Here is a 21,511-nt window from a genome sequence, read left to right on the forward strand (position 1 = left end):
CCCGATTTTTTTCCCATTTGCTGTCTGGTCACCCTAGTGAGAAGATGGCTGCAGATCTACGTTGCATAACACTACAGTACCTCTAGCCCCCAAATGCATAATTGATATTCTGTTTAATTACAAGTAAACCTTGATACCTGCTTATGAGTTCAGTTTCATAGCACCCAGTCATAAAGAGCTGTAAAAGCTGACTCTTTATTATAAAAAAAAAAAAGTTGAAACCAAAGGGATTGTGATTCATGACCAAGCATAAACTTGATTGATTTTTATCTTAACTCGTTTCTAAGACTGTTTTATTCTTGTAGTGACAAGTCTCTCTTGTATAATATGAATCCAAAATGTATAGGTAAAAATGGGTTATTTGAATCTGCATAGTCAGCTAGGATATTACTGGCAGTGAAAGCAATCTGTTAATCTTGCATTACTAATTATGGTACTTCATTACCACACTTCCTTGTTAAATGAATCAAAGTATTTTAGTGCCTTAAACAATGGAGTCCATGAATTATTTGTAATGGTAGAGAAATTTGGATCTTTCTTTTAATGAATAGAAAAAAGGCAGCTAGTGAAAGCAGTGCTATAGTTATGGTTGATAGACCTCAGTCCAAACTTTTTTCGTTACAGTATTCATACTTTTAGTCATTCTGCTTCAGAAATGAATTGTTTGGGACAGTTTATAAAAACATTTGGATTATGTCTCTTAAAGGCCACTTAATTTATCCTAATTGAGGAAAGGAAAAAGCCTTTTATTTTGGATGCAAAATTCAGTTTTTTAATATCTTTTCTTTGGAATGTAGATGCTGAATTAACAAGATAGTCTTTTTAAAGGTTTGCAATTCTTGTATCTTTAAAATTAAAATCAATATAAAATGACTGAACTTTCTCCTGTTCAGGGTAATTCTTGATGTCATGTGGAAAAATCCTGATGAAGCTTGATATTTAAATTCTTGAACTATACAATTGTGGGACATTATAAAAATTCATGGCTGTGTCAATTGTAAGCACCATTGCAAAGTTACTTGGATATCATTTTTTCTCACTTTCTTGGGGTACTGTGCACGTAAGCTTATGTTGATATGCTGCTGGTGGTCATGGGTGAGCAAATCAAAAATAGAAGTACAGAAGTTTCTTCTATGTAATTCATAAGGAAGAAGCAAAATACTAATGCTGATTTGCCTCACTAAATGTCCCTGAAACATTTTGGTAGCATACAGTGGAATAGGTCTGTGTGATACATACTTTGAATTTACATGACACAACACTACAGGTTTGGTTATGATGTCAAATGTGTTTTAGAAGAGCTTGCTTTAATTGGTCTTGCCAAGATACCTTTTTAAAGTGAATGGTAATTTGGGATACTTAAAATATTTTTTATACTAAGGTGGAGACAATTTATAAAGTGTTTGATTTTCAGGAGTTTGGTGTGCAGCACTTTCTGGAAAATCAGGTCTCTTTAAGGTGTCAGGTTGGGCACCTAAATTCTTGAAAATCTTGTCCTCTATTCTTAGCTCATAGAAATAGAGGTATTTTTAATAAGCTTGAAATAAATAGACAAGGGGGGAGATTAAATGGAAATGAGTGGATATTCATCTTAAAAGAAAGGCCAGAGATGAATTGGTGAAATCTTAATGCCCAATAAATGGGTACAGATTTGAAAATGTTGGTGTGTTGGGTCAGAGAAGAAGGAAGTTTTTTTTTAAATATTAGTTTCACAAAACAATAAATAAAGTGGAATAAAATGCAGGAATTAGTTTATCTGAAAATATTTTTTATTTATTAATATTATATATAAGATTCATGAATGTGACTGTAATTGCTTTGAAAATTCATCCCGTCATCATGGATGTAAGCCCAATCAAAGATTGTGTGTAAAATTTTCACAAGTACCTAAGTGAATTAAATGCCTTTGAGAATTTTACCCTTAGTTCATAACTGCTGCTTCCTGAGTCTGTTGCGTATGGGTGAAGATGCCCAGAAAATGGTCTGTCACAAGTAGCATGGCTAATGTATTTTTTTTCTGAATTTAAGACTTTTTTTAAAAATGGATTTCCCAAGCAGGGGTAGGTTTACCAAACATTTCTATTTTTTCAGTAGTCGTTTAGCTTCAAATTACACAGCTCTTGTTGGCCATACTAAAAGCTGTCTGTAGAAAAATCTCTTCCCTCTCCAGTGCATAGGTGTACTGTTCTAGCCGGTTAGAGAGCATGTTGTACCATGGAACTTATTTTGTATTTAACAACATTGATAAATTGATCATGCCAGTGTAGAACGTTTTGGCTCTGGCCCATTGTTGGTACTGGTACTATTCATCTCATAGGCTTTAATTAGGGGCCACCAAACAAAATTAATAGGAAGCAGGTTTAAAACAAGCAACGCACGGTCAACCTGTGGAACTCCTTGCCAGAAGAAGTTGTGAAGGCCAAGACTATAATAGGGTTTCAAAAAGAACTAGATAAATTCATGGAGTAGAGGTCCATTCATGGCTATTAGCCAGGATGGGCAGGGATGATGTCCCTAGCCAGAAGCTGGGAATGGGTGACAGGGGAATGGATCACTTGATTATCTGTTCTGTTCATTTCCTCTGGGACACCTGGCATTGGCCACTGTGGGAAGACAGATACTGGGCTAGATGGACACTTGGTCTGGCTCAGTATGGCTGTTATGTTTAAATTAGCTATTAGTTACTTGCATTTTTGTATTTAAATTGCTATTGGTGGCAGGCTCATTTTAAGAAGGAAAAAAAAAAGTAGGCCTTAACTGGGGAAGGGTCTACTTCAGGCTTTCATGGAATTTTACTTTGCATGTGTTCTTGTGGAGAGGAGCAAAATTTAACTTAATCTAATCAAACAAATTGTAATTTAGAAATACATTTGATAATGCCTGGACCAGGGCTGGTGCAAGGATGTTTCATGCCCTAGGCGAAACTTCCACCTTGCGCCCCCCTCTGTCCCTGAGGCGCCCCCCCCCGCAGCAGCTCCTCACCCTCCACCCTGAGGCACCCCCATCCCCACCCCAGCTCACCCCTGCCCTGCCTCCTCCCCGAGCACGCCATCGCTGCTTCACTTCCTAAGCTGTTTGGCACCGCAAGCCTGGGAGGCGGGAGAAGTGAAGCAGCGACAGCTGCTTCACTTCTCCCACCTCCCAGGCTTCCCCCCCCCCCACTTGCTGCAGGCGGCCCTCCCCACGCTCCCCTGCCCCAGCTCCCTCTGCCTAAATGCCGGCGGCGAAGATCCAGCCGCCGCGGTCACTGCTGAAGAAAATGCCACCCCCCAAATCCTAGCGCACTAGACGACCACCTAGGTTGCCTAAATGGTTGCACCAGCCCTGACCTGGACTAAAAGATGTAGAAATATATAGACTGTGAATGAAAACTTGTAATACCTGGATTCTCAAAGCTTCCTAAAAGTATAAATGTAGGGAGGTGGGGGGGGGGAAATTTTGAGATGAATGCTGACAGGAGATGTAATAGCGCACCCTTTTTAAGGAGATGCTGGAACCCTAATTTGACAGTAGGTCGTCATGTTGAGTGAAAGTCTTTACTTTTGTTAATCTTTACCAACCCAAATTATTGAAACTTCACTAGCTACATTTCCCATTGTTGCTCTAGCTGTGCATACATTTGTAGGTTGTCACTTTTTGTTTTCTATCCTATTCTTAATTTTTCTTTTCATGAAGATGACTTTAAGTGGTTGCATAGGTTGTTAGTGGGGGCAGTTGCCAGGGGAAAAAAGCAACTGATTTCTGGGATAGTAGTTGAGGCAGAAGCATTAGTGATGTAATGGTTAGAGCAGAGGTTCTCAACTTTTTTCTTTTGGAGGGCCCTTCAATGTGCTATAAAACCTCCATGGCCTACCTATGCCACAATCACTGGTTTTCTGCATATAAAAGCCAGCTCCAGCATTGGGGGTAGCAAGCAGGGCCATTTCCTGGGGCCCCATGAAGCTACATTGTTCAGGCTTCAGCCCTGGGTGGCAGGGTTCAGGGACCTGGGCTTCAGCTCCATGTGGTGGGCTTTGGCTTTCAGCCCTGGGCCCCAGCAAGTCTAATGCTGGCCTTGCTTGGAGGCCCCCTAGGGGGCCCCGGGCCCCTGGTTGAGAATCACTGGGTTAGAGCATTTTATAAAAGGCAGCACCGAGTAGTGATCTCTCCCTTGTCTTCTCCTTGCCTCCCTCACCCCCACAATGAGAAGTGGGTAAAATCAGTGTGGGTATATAGTGACAAAGGTGTATATATAAAGGTCTAATTTTGTTTTGTCAATCTCATGATATAAATAATTTAAAATTTTGTGGCTTAAATTATTTAGTGTCTAAATAACAAAGCAGTAATTTTAAAGTTTTTGTAGGAAAAACTCTGTATGGGTTATTTAAGTCTAGTGATTGAGCTCATCTTCACAATTTAGTGTGTGTGGCAACTGTTGCAACTTTGTAGTCCTGCTAAAATACAAGTTAATAAAACCTACTTATAAATATGTTTGGTTTGATTTTTCTTGGGTGTTTGTCTTTTACTATAACTGTGGTAGTGACTGTTCATAGCCAGGTGGGATTTGGTGTTTCTGAGCACTACATTAGCTAGCTATTATTTTTCAAGACTAACACTGTGAAACTAGTAATAGTACACTCATAATACATACAGATCTATTTATGCCTTAGAAAATAAATCTGGAAGATCAAGGTACTTTTTCCTTATACATGATACCTCAAAACTTCCTCAGTGATGTTTCTTGGCCTTTCTCTCATGATATAGACACTGTTCGTGATAGTTTCACTGGGGGTAGAGATAAGATAAGAATTTTCAGTTGCATTTGTTTCTAAAGGGGTTAAAAATCAATATGGTAAGCAGATAGGTTGGCCATAAGAGAACAAAATATTAGACAACTTCCAATTTGACTTTCAAGAGATACTGCCGTGTAGATTAAGTATAAAGGCTGAGGTGGCTTAACGAAGAGTTTTACACAATGTAATGTGAATAGAAATAATTTCGCCTTTTTAAAATTTCAGTGGAGTGGCTTCAGTAAAACACTAGTATATCAGGATTCAGCCAATAGCAGTGAGCTAATTCACAAGAACCTGGAAGACTAGGGAATTTCCTTGGGGTTTTTTGTTTACACACTTTCTCTTTCTCATCTTGAACAGTGAGAGAACTTGTCGAGCCCAACTGCTAATCAGCCCGTAGCCCTTGTAATATATTATCCTAGCTGATATAACTGCTGATGCTGTTGTAAGGAATTCCTAATAATTTGATAGTTTATAAGGCAGGAAGGGCCCACTGTTATCTAGTCTGACCATCTGCATAACACGGAACTTCCCTGAAATAATTCCTGTTTCAGCTAGAGCATATGTTTAAAAAAAAATAACCGAATCGTGATTTAAAAGTTGCCAATGAGGGAAACTCCACCGTAGCCCTTAGTAAATTGTTCCAATGGTTAATTACCCAGACTGTTAAAATTTATCTTATTTACAGTCTGAATTTCTCCATCTTCCACCCTTTGTATCTTGTTATAACTTTGTCTGCTAAATTGAAGAGCCCACTATCAAATTTCTGTTTCCCCTGTAGGTATTTGTAGTTAGGGCTGAAATCACTCCATAACCTTCTATTGGTTAAGCTTCATTGATTGATTGATCGCAACAATAATTGATTTATTAAAGAAAGGAAATATTATCTGTAGTTAGTGAATTAAACTGATTGTTTCTGCAACCCAACATCTCCCATAATTCTTGACGTCTGGGCTGCTCTCTTCTCTGCAGCTCAGAGGTGGATGAAAGGTTTGCAGCCGCATGGTCTGGCTACTTGCCCTCAGCTCCTGCTTGCTTCCAGATTCTCTGCCTCCATGGCAGTGTGCAGCTGTATGCAGCTCCTGCCTTCGTGTCTGCCTAAGGGGGGTTTACTTGTCAAAATTTAGGGCAATGGTGAGTTGTGATCTTCTCCTAGCTCAGTTTTTAGCTGGGTGTTGGAATGCCCCTGGAGCCTCAGCTGCAGTGCGTCCCTCCTGGTTCCTCTGAACCATCCAGGTGTGGCAGAGTCACCTAAAACACACTGAATGAAATCCAAATGGTGCTCTGTCTGAGAGACTGCTCGCCAAACAATGAGTTGTGCCCAACCTGCACCCAGCCTTCTTGAACATTCATGAATCAACTGATTGGCTCAGGGAAGGAGAGGGGGCGGGGCAGGAAAGCACCATGCTGGGGGAAGAAGCAGGGGAGCTTCTGCCTCCTGCTCCCGCAGGGGAGAGCGGTGGGCGGGAGGGCTGAGTTAGGCTGGGGGCCAGTGGCAGGCAGCTGCGTGCTGCTCAAAATCAGCTCGCATGCCGTGTTTGGCATTTGTGCCGCAGGTTGCCAACCCCTGCTCTATAGTGTCATCCCTGTCCCATGAGGATGAGGCGGTGCTCAGAACTCCAGAATCATTTATCCTGAAGGTGAACTCTTCTTTCCTTGCTTCCAAAGAAGTGGTTCTACATTCTGTTCAAGGCCACAGCATCCCACTGAGAAGTGCCATACCTTAGGTATCAGAGAGGCTCTGAGAATTATAGGAAAATGTCAAAAAAAGGAAAATGGTATCCCTCCCAATCTGTAATATTTGTTCAAAGGGCAAAATCATTTCCAAGTCACAGCCTGCAGCACCTTCCTACCAAAGGATGCCTTTGCAGAAGACAGGAAGTCCACCTTGTAGTGCTTGATTGTGATGCGTGGCCAGAAAAGGTTAAACATCCTGCAGAATAAATTACTCAAATTCAACCCTTAGACATATGGGGAGATAATGTTCGTGTTTTGTATATGGGTAATGGTCAGCAATGTAATCAACAGTCCCTGTCTATGCTCTGTTCTGTTCATTCAGAGATCGAAAACATCCTAGCATTTAAATGAATTATAAACACGGGATATCACTGTATTCATCTCTCTTTGAAATGTACAGCAAATCATCTGTAAATGGTGGAGAAACAGGCCATTGGCCTTATGTTAATCTGTGTGAATAATTAACGATGCTTAGGAAATGAGGGTCTGTTGTTCCCCGAGGTACTCCAGCTTGTCAAAGAAGGCCTGAAATTGTATAAGATCCTTGCGTCCCAATCCTGTTTATCTCAGGTCTGCTTAAACTTCATCAGTGGATGAGATCCCAGTTACACTGGTATTCCCTGAAGGTGACATTGGACTATAACCTAAGAACTAAATTCTAAAGGAACTCTTTGCGACTATAAAGCTTACCATCTCTGCTATGTAGCTGAACTTCAAGAATTGAACTCATGTCTGTATGTAAATTGATCCTTTATCGGTACTCTCTTTTCTTTTTAAATTTTTACCTCAGTTAATAAGAATTGGCTGTATGCGTGTATTTGGGTAAGATCTGAAATATTCATTAACCTGGAAGGTAATGTGTCCAATCCTTTTGGTATTGGTAGAACCTTGTCTTTTATATGATGAAATAAGATTTTCAGAAATCATCATGTTTGACTTGGGTACCTGGATGGAGGCCTGAAGCTGGGTTACTTCAAGGGAACAGTGTTGTTGGCTTCTGGGCAACCAGTGAGGTAATAAAGAAGCTGTTTTATGCTGGCTTGGTAAACCTCAGTATTGAAAATATCCACCAGCTTTGGGGATTACCTGCCCCATTCTTTGCAGTTCACCCGAATTGAGTGACCTCAGCTGGCCCCCCACTGGGACCCCAGTCATAATAATATTTGCTCAAAGGGCAAAATCATTTCCAAGTCACAACCTGCCAAAGGATGCTTCTGCAGAGGACAGGAAATCCACCTTGTAGTGCTTGATAAAAGTGGTAGCATGTGACCGGGGGCTGCCGTACAAATTTCTTCTATGGATGCATTAGCTCTTTCTGCCCATAGGGTTACCAGGTATCATGTGTAGTGTGCCCTGATTCCTTCTGGAACCAGAATCTCTGATGTCTTGTACGCTTTCACAATACATAGTCTAATCCAGGGGTTCTCAAACTGGGGGTCGGGACCTCTCGGGGTCGTGAGGTTATTACATGGGGGGTCACGAGCTGTCAACCTCCACCCCAAACCCCACTTTGCCTCCAGCATTTATAATGGTGTTAAATACATTAAAAAGTGTTTTTAATTTATAAGGGGGCGGGGTCACACTCAGAGGTTTGCCATGTGAAAGGGGTCACCAGTAAAAAAGGTTTGAGAGCCACTGGTCTAATCCATCCGACAGAGGACTCGGAAGCTCTGAATCCTTGGCATTTCAGATGGGAAACTACAAACAGGGCACCCTATCTCCTTTTGGACTCTGTGCTTGAGATAAGTTTCAGGAGAATGATAGGGTTGGCTCTAACTGAGGGATGCTCCTGAAGTACGTGTGTATGTTTGAGGCATTCCTCAGAACAGTTCAGCTCTGAGAATCTTGCCCACTCCATGCCTCTTTAGGGCTGCAGTGATTGGGGTTAGAGAACTTGGTAAGTGAGAGGCTGTAAGTAGTGCAGCTGCTGTAAACTGTACTGGCAGTGAGGGGACTGTTGAGTTCCCTCTGTAGATTGGGCCCTAGTGAAATGGGAAGAAGCAGTGTTGCCTTTCTCATAGGAGCAGAGGGAAAGAGGAGCCCCTGGAGGCATGGGGTTTGGAGGCTCCCCTTCTCCCACTCCTTGCAGGCAATCTACAAATTAACACTTGTAGATGTGATTCCTCCTCCTTCTTCCCTAACATGCTTTGATCAGCAGAAAGGTTGCTAACAAAGTTGACAATTTAAATTACTGGGCATCTGAGCTAACTCGTAACTGAGATCAGTGTTAACACATCTCAAAGCTGTTATTGCAGGCTTCCTGCAAAACTAAAATAGACTTTCACCAAAACAGTCTAGTCAGGGCTATCACTGCCACCAAAAATGTCAAAAGTAAGAGCAGGTAAGCTCCCAATGAGCCCAAGTCTGGTGGGTTGGTGGTTGGCCCCCAAACTTAGCCTTCCTCAGTCTTTTTTCCTGGTCTCAGCAGTGAGTGCTCATCTGAAGAGGTTTCGGTTGGCTATAGGTAATGGGAAGCAGAAAGGCTTGTGGGGCTACAGTCTTTACCCACTGCTGCCATTTTGGCAGTTCACAACCGCAATCTAAACATTCATTATGATTTGCCTTTAAAATTAGACCAATAGTAGTGCTCAAAGATGATTTGCTCAAGAGACCTACTGAAAAGTCAACTCCTTAACTAGGTGCCACAAGTACTCCTGTTCTCTTAACTAGGTACTTCCTGAAGATACGTCTCTTTGTATGTTAAAGAACAAATGCCTTGTTTTTCTGGAGAGTAACATTCTCCCCTTATCTTTTCTAAACGTGGAAAGGAGATTTTTGTTCCAACTATTCTAAGAAGCTTTTCTGTTTCATGTTGTTTTTTTTTAATGCAGCTACAAAAGTCTAGGCAGCCTCTAGCCAGCAAAACAGTGTTGATGGTTTTCATCCTGTCTGTAGGAATCTGGGCGATGAGGGGCAGAATTTCATCTTGGTTTCTAGTTAATATCCTCAGTATTGTAGAAGTCCACTTCACACATTTACTGTAAATATTTTAGCTACTTCCTAGTTTTGTTTGCAGCTAATACTTTCATAGCACCTTTCATATGTGCTTGATATCAGAGGGTATTTTACAGATGGGGGGGAAAACTGGGGCATGAGCCTGATTTGTCTATGGTCATACAGCAACTCAGTGACAAAGATAGGAATAGAATCAACTCTCCTGACTCAGTCCCATGCTTTAAATACTAGATAATGTTGCTTCTTAATGGCAAAAAAAATAATTACCCTGAGTCTTCAGATACTACATGCCAGTTACTTCCACTTGTTCACATCTGGTCTAGTGACTAAAAATCACGACTGAAAATTTTTATTTAATTGTTGTATTGAAATGTTGTTGTTTGTGTTGCTAGTTCTTGAGCAATTTAAGACTATAAAATCAGATGAAAGTAAAGTGTTTTATTTCCTCATAGTAGAATTTCATATTTCGCAGGTTTTTTCCTACTAAAGTGTGGCACTTAAGATGCTCCTCTGTGCTGAAAAAGACAAGTCCAAAGCCTCATTAACATCTTTTCTGTAAGAACACCACAAACTCAGACACAAAATTGACGAGCAAATATCCCACACAGTTTGCATCTGACACCACTTTCTGATATATCAAACTTCCCCAAGCCAAAGTTGAAATGTTTAGACTAGGCTATACTCTTCATCAGGGCTTGCATTGGAAGTAATTTGGACTTGTGCTCTTTAAAGTCACTGAGGCGGAAAAATCCCATGTGGAGGAGCTGAATTTGAGGTTATTTTTGAAAATTTTAGCTTGTGTAACCAATTTTTTTTTAAATCACAAGTGAAAATTTCTTAAATAAAATTTTCAACTCCTACGCTACAAATGCTTACATGTACATGCTTTGTTTTCAAGCATTTGAGTAGTCCTGTTGAAGTCAGTGGGACTGCTTTATGTGACAAATGTCCTCTCTGGTTAAATGCTTTCAATATTTTGTTTTTGTTTATAACTGTTTTGTAAAAATCAAATAAGATACCCTCAGGCATTTAAAAAACCACCATGTGTTTCAGTATAGCACACATTTTCAAATGCATTTTACAGAGTCTCAACTGGATTGAAATCATGATTATCTTAAAAACAAAACACACACACACACCCCCTAAGGAATTTAAACAATTTTAAATTGCCTCACTCTGAATTTGATATTTTTTGGATAAAATAGTGAAGTATAGTGTAAATGTTACATTACGTACATTTGCAATGACAGTTTCAGTATCTCAAAATGCCTTTTCTTGTGTTTTTCAGGAGGCCCATACTAATACTTCTAGAAAACGTCTAAAAACGATTTGCCAGAATGTTTAGGATGTCTTCATATATGATCACCCTCTCACTTTTCTAATGCAAATTGTCAAGAGAGCCATTATATCTCTTAAATGGTGGCTTAATTTCTGGATTATATTAGTATTTTTAAAAAAATTATGTCTCTTTGAATATAAGAAATGGTTGTCATAGTAGTTAAGCATTTCATTTTTTATTTGTGCATTTACATCCTTGTTTAGAAGCTTTCATTTTCTGCATTGTTGAGTCATAATTCCCAGATGAGTATTTAGACTCATGATCAGATTGCAGTGAATTATGGAGAGCCCTGATTGACATGATTTTGTTGAGTTGAGACAGTTTGCCTAGAAGCGTGGGAAAGATGTGGACTTGAAAACACTACAGACTTGAAAATCACACCTTTGAATATTTTTCAAATCTACTATTGTTACAAATAGCCCCTAAGATTACTGTAGTGAAGAGTAGAGAGGGAAAAGGGTTTTTTGTTGGTTTAGTGCATTTGAAAGCACTTTGTGCATATGCAGTTTCACTGTTCTTCCTGTACAGTTGTTTTTACCTATTGTTTGTATGGTTCTTATCATAGCAAGGTGAGGAGAAAAACTAAAAAGAAAAATACACAAAAATTGGCAGGATGACTCAAGTGTGTATAATACTTGAAACTGAAATGTGCATTTCCTATTGATGGTGTTGCTTTTAGATGGGGGCTGATTGACTGATGAAGGGGGAGTTTAATTTCATTCTCAGATGTACATGTGTTGCCAAGAGGATCAACAGAGTAAAAGCAGATTAAATTTAAATTGTCACTTACATTGTGTGAAAAATTCAATTAGCAAGTGTCTTTTTCAAGTTTGTGACCTTTTTACAGGCTTTATCTTTACAGTTCTCTGGATACTTTGCTCACCCCCGTAGCTTTCTAGAGTGCCAAAAGAATTTCCTAAACTAGAGTTTAGGTTGTGTACTTGATGAAGGATGGGGCGAATTTGCCAAATAAAGCTTAAAAATTGTGAATAAGTATAGAATTAAAACTAAAACATGGCACTGGTCATCCTGAATTAAACCTCTCAGAAAAGTTTCATTATTGTTATCTGCAAATGGCAACAGTTAGAAGTTGCTGGAGTTGACAGACTAACATTAATGTGAAATAAACATTTTTCAGCCAGTAGCACTGCATAACATATATTGTAGGAGCCTTAAATTGTTAACCAAGAATTAAGTACAATTACAAGAGGACCAAAGTGTCAGTGACTTCCTACTTGATTAAAAAAGTGTGATATTTTTAAAGGAATAATGCAGGGGTTTTCAAACTGGGGGTTGGGACCCCTCAGGGGGTCGTGAGGCTGTTACATGGGGGGTTGCAAGCTGTCAGCCTCCACCCCAAACCATGCTTTGCCTCCAGCATTTATAATAGTGTTAAATATAAAAAAGTGTTTTTAATTTGTAAGGGGGCATCACACTCAGAGGCTTGCTGAGTGAAAGGGGTCACCAGTCCAAAAGTTTGAGAACTGCTGGAATAATGGAAACTCAAGTGGTCTGACTTTCCTGTAATTTTTTTTCCTCAGGTGGCTTTTCCACTGTGTTCCTGGTGCGTACCCATGGTGGAGTACGCTGTGCATTGAAACGAATGTATGTTAATAATGTGCCTGACCTCAACATTTGCAAAAGAGAAATAACAATTATGGTAAGTAAAGCAGCTATTTGATGGTATATAGCAGGCATGGATTTGAATGGAAATTTTGCAGTTTTACTTTTCTAGGGGGTGAGATTAGGAATATAGATATCCTCTACGTTTGGAAGATGGAATGTGAATTGTGCTTTCGTTACTCTTAGCTGGTCAGGGAGTAGAATTGGATAGAAACTCTTGTGAACCCCTTCTCTCTCAAAGATGGTTGCTGCTTCTGTGGCTGCGGCTGAGATGCACTGAAAAGATAAATACATAATAAATACTGAGTGAAGAGGTGGGAAAAAGTCTTGAGCCCTGATTCAGGGTATCTAGAGTGACTGATCTGTGAAGGTGAAGCGCAGGCACCTTTGCTGGTGTTACTGCAGCAAGCCAAGGCCAGTGTGCAAATGCCTTAGGGCCCAACCTTGCATTGTCATTTTTTTAGCAATCTCAGTATTAGTATCTCTATTTGTACTCCAATAGCCTATGTTAGAATTTCTTCATTGAACACTATTGTTTCCTGAAAGCTATTGCCAATGTGTTCGTGCTCTTCAGCCTTCTGAGTCCTAGCTAAAAGGTTTGAGAACATGCAAATTTACTGCACTTGTCTTAAAGACAAACTCTCTTCCATGTATAAAAGAGAATATACACACTACTAAAAATAAAAAAAGACAGCATATAACTTTTCACATGATTCACAAGGTAAAAAATTTAGAGAGAGATCCTCTCATGGAATGCCTCCTTTCCGAACCTCAAAATCATAATTCCCCATATCAATTAAAGTGTTCCATATAACAAGTAACATTAAAACTGTTCTAAAGTATAATTCTGTAAAAGTGATGGTAAAAATGGCAATGTAGGTTTCCATAGTTAATCTGTTTGTGTCAAATGTGTTCCGTTTAAAAAAAAAAAAAAAAAAAAAATTCTGCCAGACCTGTGAACTCTACCTGTGTAAGCTTTGAAAGTACTGTATGTGACAATCAAGGTTCTGCTGGCTAAATGATGCTTCTAGCAATCTAGTCTGCAATGTGTTTGTACAGGTGTAACTGATTGGAACCTGGTAAACCATTCTGATGCGAACAAAACCCCAAAGCCCAACCTGATTTAATCTGTTAGTTTTGAAGTTTCTACCTGAGAAGAAAGCAGTAAGAACTTTATATTTGAAACACTATGCAATGAGCAGATGTCTTAAGTAAGACGGTACACTTTTTTACGCCAACCCACACTCTCTAGACACGAGAGAAATAATATGAAGGGTGCGGCTGCTTGGTTATGTGCCCTCATTTAGTATCAGTGATGCAAATAGAAGTCATTTCTTGCTGGTATGCTGCACTCATGGGAGAAACACAAAGGGGGGACACATGACCTCCCCATGTGACCCCGCCCAGAGCCTGGTGCCCCTGCGCTCTCCCCGTCCCGTCCCCTCCCCATGATCCACATCCATTCCACGTTGGGGAGGGGGAGGACCTCTGTCCTCTTCCCACTGTGCTGCAGACTTTGGCTGTACAGACCTCAGGCAGGAGGACTCGAGAGATGCAGCTGAGTGGAAGGGCTGTGGCAGGCCTTCCTGTGTCTTTCCAGTACGCCGTACCAGCTATAAATACCTTACTGGTACAGCATACCATACCACTGTGCTTGCACCACTGCTTAGTATCCATGCTATTTATTTCCTTTTCATGGCCCCACTTTTTAATACAAAAGTCCTTGGGTCTTGTATGGCATGTGGAACAGGACATTGTGGTTGGGATCCTTGTTTTATGTACTTAGAGATAGTGAACTGGGCTTCAGTGCCAGAGAAAGATTTGATCACAGTCTATAAGTACTTATCTGGGAAACAAATACTTAATTATCTCTTAAATTTTAAGGATTTGGCTCATAGTTGAATTTAAACCAAAGAAATAACAAAGATAGATGCGAAGCAAACATGAAGGATGCAGAAGTTCTTGATTTTTTTTTTTAAATTGGTCAGAAAATCCTTTCGAACCCATAACAGTCCTGTACTAGGTTACAACAACCAGGGCAGTATCTCTGCAGAACAACATTCACATGTACTGCCCATACTATAATTTTTATATTCTGAGCAGCATCTAATACATGAAGCATATTGTATATGGCTGCGTATTCATGGGTTCATGGCTTTGATCTGATGTTTCTTCCTGGTGAGCAACAGATCTTTCAAATGTACTGTATAACTCTTTAAAAGATCCTTAGAGCATGACAAGTGATCCTGATCAGTGATTGTTAAAGACCAGTATTTCAAAAAGTTCTCTTGATTCTGACAGTGCCACCATGTTCTCCATAAATCTATGGGGAGGCAAGGGTCTTAATTATTTTATATAGAACACCATCCCTGCGGATGATAATTGGAAGCTGTTTAAGAACGCTTTATTAGATGCTCCAAAAGCCACAATCAAGGAAGAAGGCAGTATTGGTTAGAAATCTGACCTGGTTTAGAGGGGAAATGACTGCTATTAAATAATAATTAAACATAGATGGAAGAAAGGAGACGTAAATAGCAGTCAATATAAACTGAAAGCTAGAATTTTTAGAAAATTTATGAGGGAAGCAAAGGAACACCAGGAGAAAGCTATTGCTAGCAGAGTTAAGGACAATGAGTTTTAAAAAAGTATATTAGATACAAAAAGAATCCTGATAATGGCGTCGCTCCATCATTAGAGGCCAATAGTAGAATTATTAATAGTGCAGAAAAGGAAAAAGTGTTCAATACTATTTATGTTCTGCATTTGAGAAAAAACATATGATGTAGTCTCATATGAAGACACTCTTTCCATTCCACTGGTATCTCAGGAGCATATTGAATAACCGCTATTAAAGATTTTTAAATCAGCAGGTCCAGATAACTTGCATCCTAGAGTTTTAAGAGCTAACAGAGGAGCTTACTGGAACTGGACTGGTAATGTTGATTTTCAATAAGCCTTGGAACACTGGGGAAGTTCCAGAAGAGCAGAAGAAAGCTAATGTTACGCCAATACTTAAAATTGGTAAACGGGATGACAAGGGTCAATTATAGACCTGCCAGTCTGACATTGATCCCAGGCAAGATAATGGAGCACCTGATATGGAACTTGATTAAAAAAGAATTAAAGAAGGGTAATATAATTAATGCCATTCAACATAGGTTTATGGAATATAGATCCTGCCAAAGTAACTTGATATCTTTTTAATGAGATTATAAGTTTGAGTGATAAAGGGAATAGTGCTGATGTGATATACTTTGCCTTCTGTAAGGCATTTGTCTGGGTACCGCATGACATTTTGATTAAACAATGAGAAAAATAAAAAATTAACACAGCACCCATTAAATAGATTTAAAGTTGGCTAACTGATAAGTTTCAAAATGTAAGTGTAAATGGGGAATAATCATCAAGCAGGTGTGAGATTCTAGAGGGGGTCCTTCAGGGATTAGTTCTTAGCCCTATGATATTTAGCATGTTTTTATCAGTGACCTGGAAGAAAACAAAAATCATTACTGATAAAGTTTTCAGATGACCCACAACTGAGGGAGTGATAAATAACAAAGAGGACAGGTCACTGATACAGAGTGGTCTGGATTGCTTGGTAAATTGAGCATGTGCAAACAATATCTATTTTAATATAACTAAATGCACACATCTAGGAACACAGCATGTAGGCCATGCTTACAAAATGGGGAACTCTATCCTGGGAAGCAGTGACTGAAAAATATTTGAGGGTCATGGTGGATAATCAGCTGAATATGGGCTCCCATTGTGACGCTGTGGTCAAAAGGGCTAATGTGATTGATCCTTGGATGCATAAACCGGGTAATCTCGAGTAGGAATAGAGGTAATTTTTACCTCTGTATTTGTCACTGGTATGACCGCTGCAGGAATGCTGTGTCCAATTCTGGTGCCCACAATTCAAGAAGAATATTGAAAAATTGGAGAGGGTTCAGAAAAGAGTCATGAGAATGATTAAAGGATGAGAAAATCTGCCTTTGAGTGACTCAAGGAGCTCAATCTATTTCGATTAACTCAGATGGTTAAGGAGTGATATGATTATGTCTAAGTACCTATATGGGGAACAAATACTTAATAATGGGCTCTTCAGTCTAGTGGGGAGATATCGTGATCATTGCATGATCCAATGGCTGGAAGTTGAAGCTAGACAAATTCAGACTGAAAATAAGGTGTACATTTTTAATAGTGAATAATTAACTTATGGAGGGTCATAGTGGATTCCTTGTCACTGACCATTTTTAAATCAAGATGGGATCTTTTTCTAAAACATACGCTCTAGGAATTATTTGGGGGAAGTTATACAGCCTATGTTATATGGGAAGTCAACCTAGATGACTGCATGAGACCCAGTTGGCCTTGGAATCTATGAAGGTATGACTGGGAATTGCCTCGTGGCGGCGGCGACTCAATTCGGCTGGAGCGCGGCCCGACAGTAAAATGGAGGAGTTGAACCAAGCACTGGCTTCCAGCTTCGCTGTGTCTCAGGACCTGAACAGCACAGCAGCCCCTCACCCCCGACTGGCACAGTACAAGTCCAAGTACAGTTCCTTGGAGCAGGCAGAGAGGAGACGTCGGCTCCTGGAACTTCAGAAATCTAAGAGATTGGACTATGTGAACCATGCCAGGAGACTGGCAGAGGATGACTGGACTGGAGCTGAGAGGGAGGAGGAGGAAGGTGAAGATGCGGGCCGTGAGGATATGGACGTTGACGTGGGCAAGAAGTTGCCAAAGCGCTATGCTAACCAACTAATGCTTTCTGAGTGGCTGATTGATGTCCCCCCAGATCTGAAACAAGAATGGATCCTGGTGATGTGTCCCATGGGGAAAAGGGCACTGATTGTGGCATCCAGGGGCTCCACTGCAGCTTACACCAAGAGTGGATTTTGTGTCAACAGGTTCCCCTCCCTCTTGCCAGGGGGAAACAGGCGTAATTCGGCAACTGGGAAAGACTACACGATCTTGGACTGTATCTACAGCGAAGTGAACCAGACGTACTACATCCTTGACGTGATGTGTTGGAGGGGGCATCCCGTTTATGACTGTCAGACAGATTTCCGATTCTACTGGCTTCATTCTAAGATACAAGAAGAGGAAGGGCTGGCAGAGAAAAGCAGAATTAATCCATTTAAATTTGTGGGCCTGCAGAGTTTCCCCTGCACCCCAGAGAGCCTATGCGAGGTGCTGGCCATGGACTTCCCCTTTGAGATAGATGGGCTCCTCTTCTACCATAAACAAACCCACTACAGCCCTGGCAGCACCCCACTAGTGGGCTGGCTCCGACCCTACATGGTATCAGACATCCTTGGGATGACTGTGCCAGTTAATCCGCTAACTACCAAACCAGACTATGCCGGGCACCAGCTCCAGCAGATCATTGAGCATAAGAAGAGTAAAAAGCTGGCAGGAGAGGAGGGATGCTTGAGCTCCAAGGAGGTGGCTGAGAACGGACGTTATGAGTTGGAACACTTGTCTACACCTCGTCCGGCAGAATCTCCCAACAGCCAAGTTGAGACAGCAAGCCAGATGGAGAGCTAGACTACTGTAGTGGGATGGTTTTATTGAGAGGGTGAGGGGCCACAGCGCAGCCTTCTCGTTTTCCATTGCTGCTCATGCTGGCTGGGAGGAGGATAATAGTGATCACTGGATGGCTCTGTTTTAAGTGCCTTTAAGGGAAATAGGTCAGCTTTAACGGTTGTTGCAAGGACTGTCACCTCTGTGGAGATGCTAAGGCTTAGTCCTACCTGCTGAAGAAATCTGCTCTTGGGATTGTACCCTGTGCCAAACTGCATGGTTACTCATTTAGAACCTGATCCTGTTCCTATTGGACTCCATGGCCAAAACTCCATTCTCAGAGCAGGAATCAGACACCTCTTTTTAAACTGAACACCAAATACCAGGCCTCAGACAAACCTTATTAGGCTGAAAATCTGGGGCATTTCCACCTCCAATCCAGTGGTTTGCACTTAAGACCCTTTTGATGAAAGTTTTGTGGTCAATCTGATTCTGGTTTCAGAGGGTTGCACTATAAGTCTAAAATCTGAAGGCTGTGTTTGACACCCACATGTTAGTGAGAAACAGACTTTCCTTGCATCAGAACAGGCCCCTGTATCGAAAAATGGCCGTGTGCAAAAAGAACTCAGCATAATTTTATTCTCTGACCCCTTTTTGCAATAGGGGAAATGCCCAAGTCATGTTGAATTTTTTATTTTTTATTTTTTGTGGTTGAATGTGCAGAATAAAGTGTTTCACATTAAAAAAAAAATACATTGCTTTTGGCTGCTTAACTACAGTAACTCATCACTTAAAGTTGTCCCGGTTAACATTGTTTCATTGTTACGTTGCTGATCAATTAGAGAACATGCTTGTTTAAAGTTGCGCAATGCTCCCTTATAACGTTGTTTGGCAGCTGCCTGCTTTGTCCAATGCTTGCAGGAAGAGCAGCCCATTGAAGCTAGCTGGTGGGGGCTTGGAACCAGGGTGGGCCAGCAGCCCCCCTATCAGCTCCCCACTCCCCTAAGTTCCCTGTGTGGCGGCAGCCGCCCAGCAGGCTATCAATTGCTGGGCAGTTCAGCTGTCCCTCCCGCCACTGCCATGTGCTGCTCCTCCCCTCTGCCTTGGAGCTGCTCCTGGGAGGGGGAGGTGCAAGAGGGGGGCTAATGTTAGGGGTGTCCCCCTACTCCTGCCCCCCCACTTACCCCATCTCCATAGAGCTGGGGGCGGGTGGGGGGATGGGTAATAGTGCTCAGGATGGAGGGAGCTTGCCGGCAGCAGCTGCTGTCTTGACTTGCTGATCTACTTAAAAAGGCAGTGTACTTAGAGTGGGGTTAGTGTCCTTAAAGGGGCAGTGCCCCCCCCCCCCGCGCACACAGTCTCTGTCTCCCCTCCCACCCTTTGTGCTGCCTTGTAGAGTGTGAGGCCACATTGACAACAATATGTTAACCCTTGAGGGCTCAGCTGAGTGCTAGTTCGTCATTTACCAGTAAGACATTCCCTGGGAAATAGCCCACCCTCTTCCATCCCCTGACTTTACTACCTCATCCAAGCTTCACAATCATCATTGCTGTGTACAGTATTACATTGTTTGTTTAAAACTTATAGTGTGTGTGTGTGTGTGTGTGTATATATATATATAGTCTTTTGTCTGGTGAACAAAATTTCCCTGGAACCTAATCTCCCCCCCCCCCCCATTTACATTAATTCTTATGGGGAAATTGGATTCGCTTAACATCGTTTTGCTTAAAGTTGCATTTTTCAGGAACATAACTACAATGTTAAGCGAGGAGTTACTGTAACTGGAAAAGAGAATGCTGTCATAGTATGAGCTGGTTTTGGACCCTAATAAATGGTTCCCTGATCAGGTCTTTCTCTAGGGGGGTACATTGGAGGTGGAGCTCTTTGTCTCTAATTATAAAAAGCAGCTTCTGCACCCACTGAAGGTTCATGTGGTGTAACTCTCACATGGTTTGTGAGGGAAAGCTCTCATAACTTTCCACTAGTCCTCTTAGAATCAAGGATTGGGACAGTTCTGGAGACTGCCCATGTGTTAACTTTGTAGTAAGCATGGATCAAGTTGCCTGAATTTTGACTTATTTTCCATTAGTCCTTTTTAATGTAACACACAGTCCATTAATGTTTGCAGTATAGCTGCTAAATCTTAACCTTTTGGAGTTTCTTAATGATGAATTTCACAGAGAACATTTTTCTTTTGAAATGAGCTTAGTGTTTATCAAGTTGCCAAATTGACAGTACTGTAAATTGAACCTGACTGCCCATTTGGGCGCAGCATAAATAGTGGCAATCCAAGCATGTTCACACTGTCCTGTCTTTTGGAGGAATTATGTTTATGCTCTGTTTGATTCTTAGTGTGTAGCTGAGGCTAAGATGGGGTTGACTGTTAATATTTTCTTTGATGTGAGCACCTGTCCCCTGGGAATTGTAGTTGATACCTACTCACTTGACATAAGCTCCTCAGTAGCTATTAGAATGCTTTTTTAACAGTTACCTGGGACTTTTCAAGCATCGTGTAGAGATGAAAGACTCCATTCCCAAGAATTCTCCAGTCTCTATACAGACTTATCTTTATACTTTCTAGACTTTATTTAAATGTTAATTATTCCAAATGTGATTTGATTTTTTTTTTTTCGGTTTCAGAAAGAACTCTCTGGGCACAAGAATATTGTAGGCTATTTAGATTGTGCTGTTAATTCTGTTAGCGACAATGTGTGGGAGGTGCTCATCTTAATGGAATATTGTCGAGGTAAGTAAACTACTGCTGGATTTCTTATTTTTATGAACATAAATAAAGCATTCTTAAAGTTAGAGTCTAGGGTTATCGCCTAAGATGTGATATGGTATTTTGGCAAAAAACAGATTTATTATCTTCCTAATTAAGGTCAAGACCACTGAAAACACCATCACACTTGATTTTGTTCTTAAGTGTTAGAATGAATCTGGGAATATTGAAAAGCTCATCCTACACTGCTTTATATCAAGGTCTGACCAGAAAAGAGGGGAAAAAAATTAAATGTTTACATAAATACACCTCTACTCTGCTATAACGGAGTTATAGGGAGCCAAAAATCCCTACCGCATTATAGCTGAAACCCCATTATATCGGGGTAGGGGCCGCAGGGCTCCGGTGGTGATTTAAAGAGCTCTGGGCTCCAGCCACTGTGGGGAGCTCCAGCCACTGTGGGGAGCCCCAGGCCCTTTAAATCATGGTGGGGCCCCACTGCCACAGCCCCGGGGTAGGGGTGGCAGGGCTCCAGCAGTGATTTAAAGGGCCCGGGGCTCCCTGCAGCAGGCAGAGCCCTGGACCATTTAGCCCCACTGCTTTAGCCCCACTGCTACCGCGCTATACACGAACCCATGTTATATCAGGTCACGTTATAGCGGAGTAGAGGTGTATGTAAAGTGTCCCAGTTCCGTGTTCTCTCTAACAAATCTCAAAATATATTTGTACATTGATTTGGGAATGAAGACTTTGCAAAACTGAATATCTTTTCACTCATGAAACTGCTGCTCCAGATAATGAACTGTAAGGCTACATGCGGTCTCATCATCCTGA

At 41.1% G+C, this 21,511-nt stretch overlaps 2 protein-coding genes across 2 annotated transcripts in view; both read left to right on the forward strand.

The window, feature by feature from the left end:
- BMP2K (BMP2 inducible kinase) overlaps window positions 1-21,511 on the forward strand; it is a 106,809-nt gene that overhangs the window by 17,165 nt on the left and 68,133 nt on the right. The window contains exons 2-3 of the mRNA XM_045017443.1: window positions 12,345-12,463; window positions 20,596-20,701. Coding sequence (XP_044873378.1) covers window positions 12,345-12,463; window positions 20,596-20,701 — 225 coding nt within the window. The remainder of the gene's footprint in view (window positions 1-12,344; window positions 12,464-20,595; window positions 20,702-21,511) is intronic.
- On the forward strand, window positions 16,864-18,697 carry LOC123370714 (snurportin-1-like). Its single transcript, XM_045017444.1, has one exon. The coding sequence runs from the start codon at window positions 16,882-16,884 to the stop codon at window positions 17,977-17,979; it is 1,098 nt and encodes a 365-aa protein (XP_044873379.1). The 5' UTR covers window positions 16,864-16,881; the 3' UTR covers window positions 17,980-18,697.

This window comes from Mauremys mutica, chromosome 5 (genome assembly GCF_020497125.1).
Source record: "Mauremys mutica isolate MM-2020 ecotype Southern chromosome 5, ASM2049712v1, whole genome shotgun sequence".
In the NCBI taxonomy this organism is placed as follows: Eukaryota; Metazoa; Chordata; order Testudines; family Geoemydidae; genus Mauremys; species Mauremys mutica.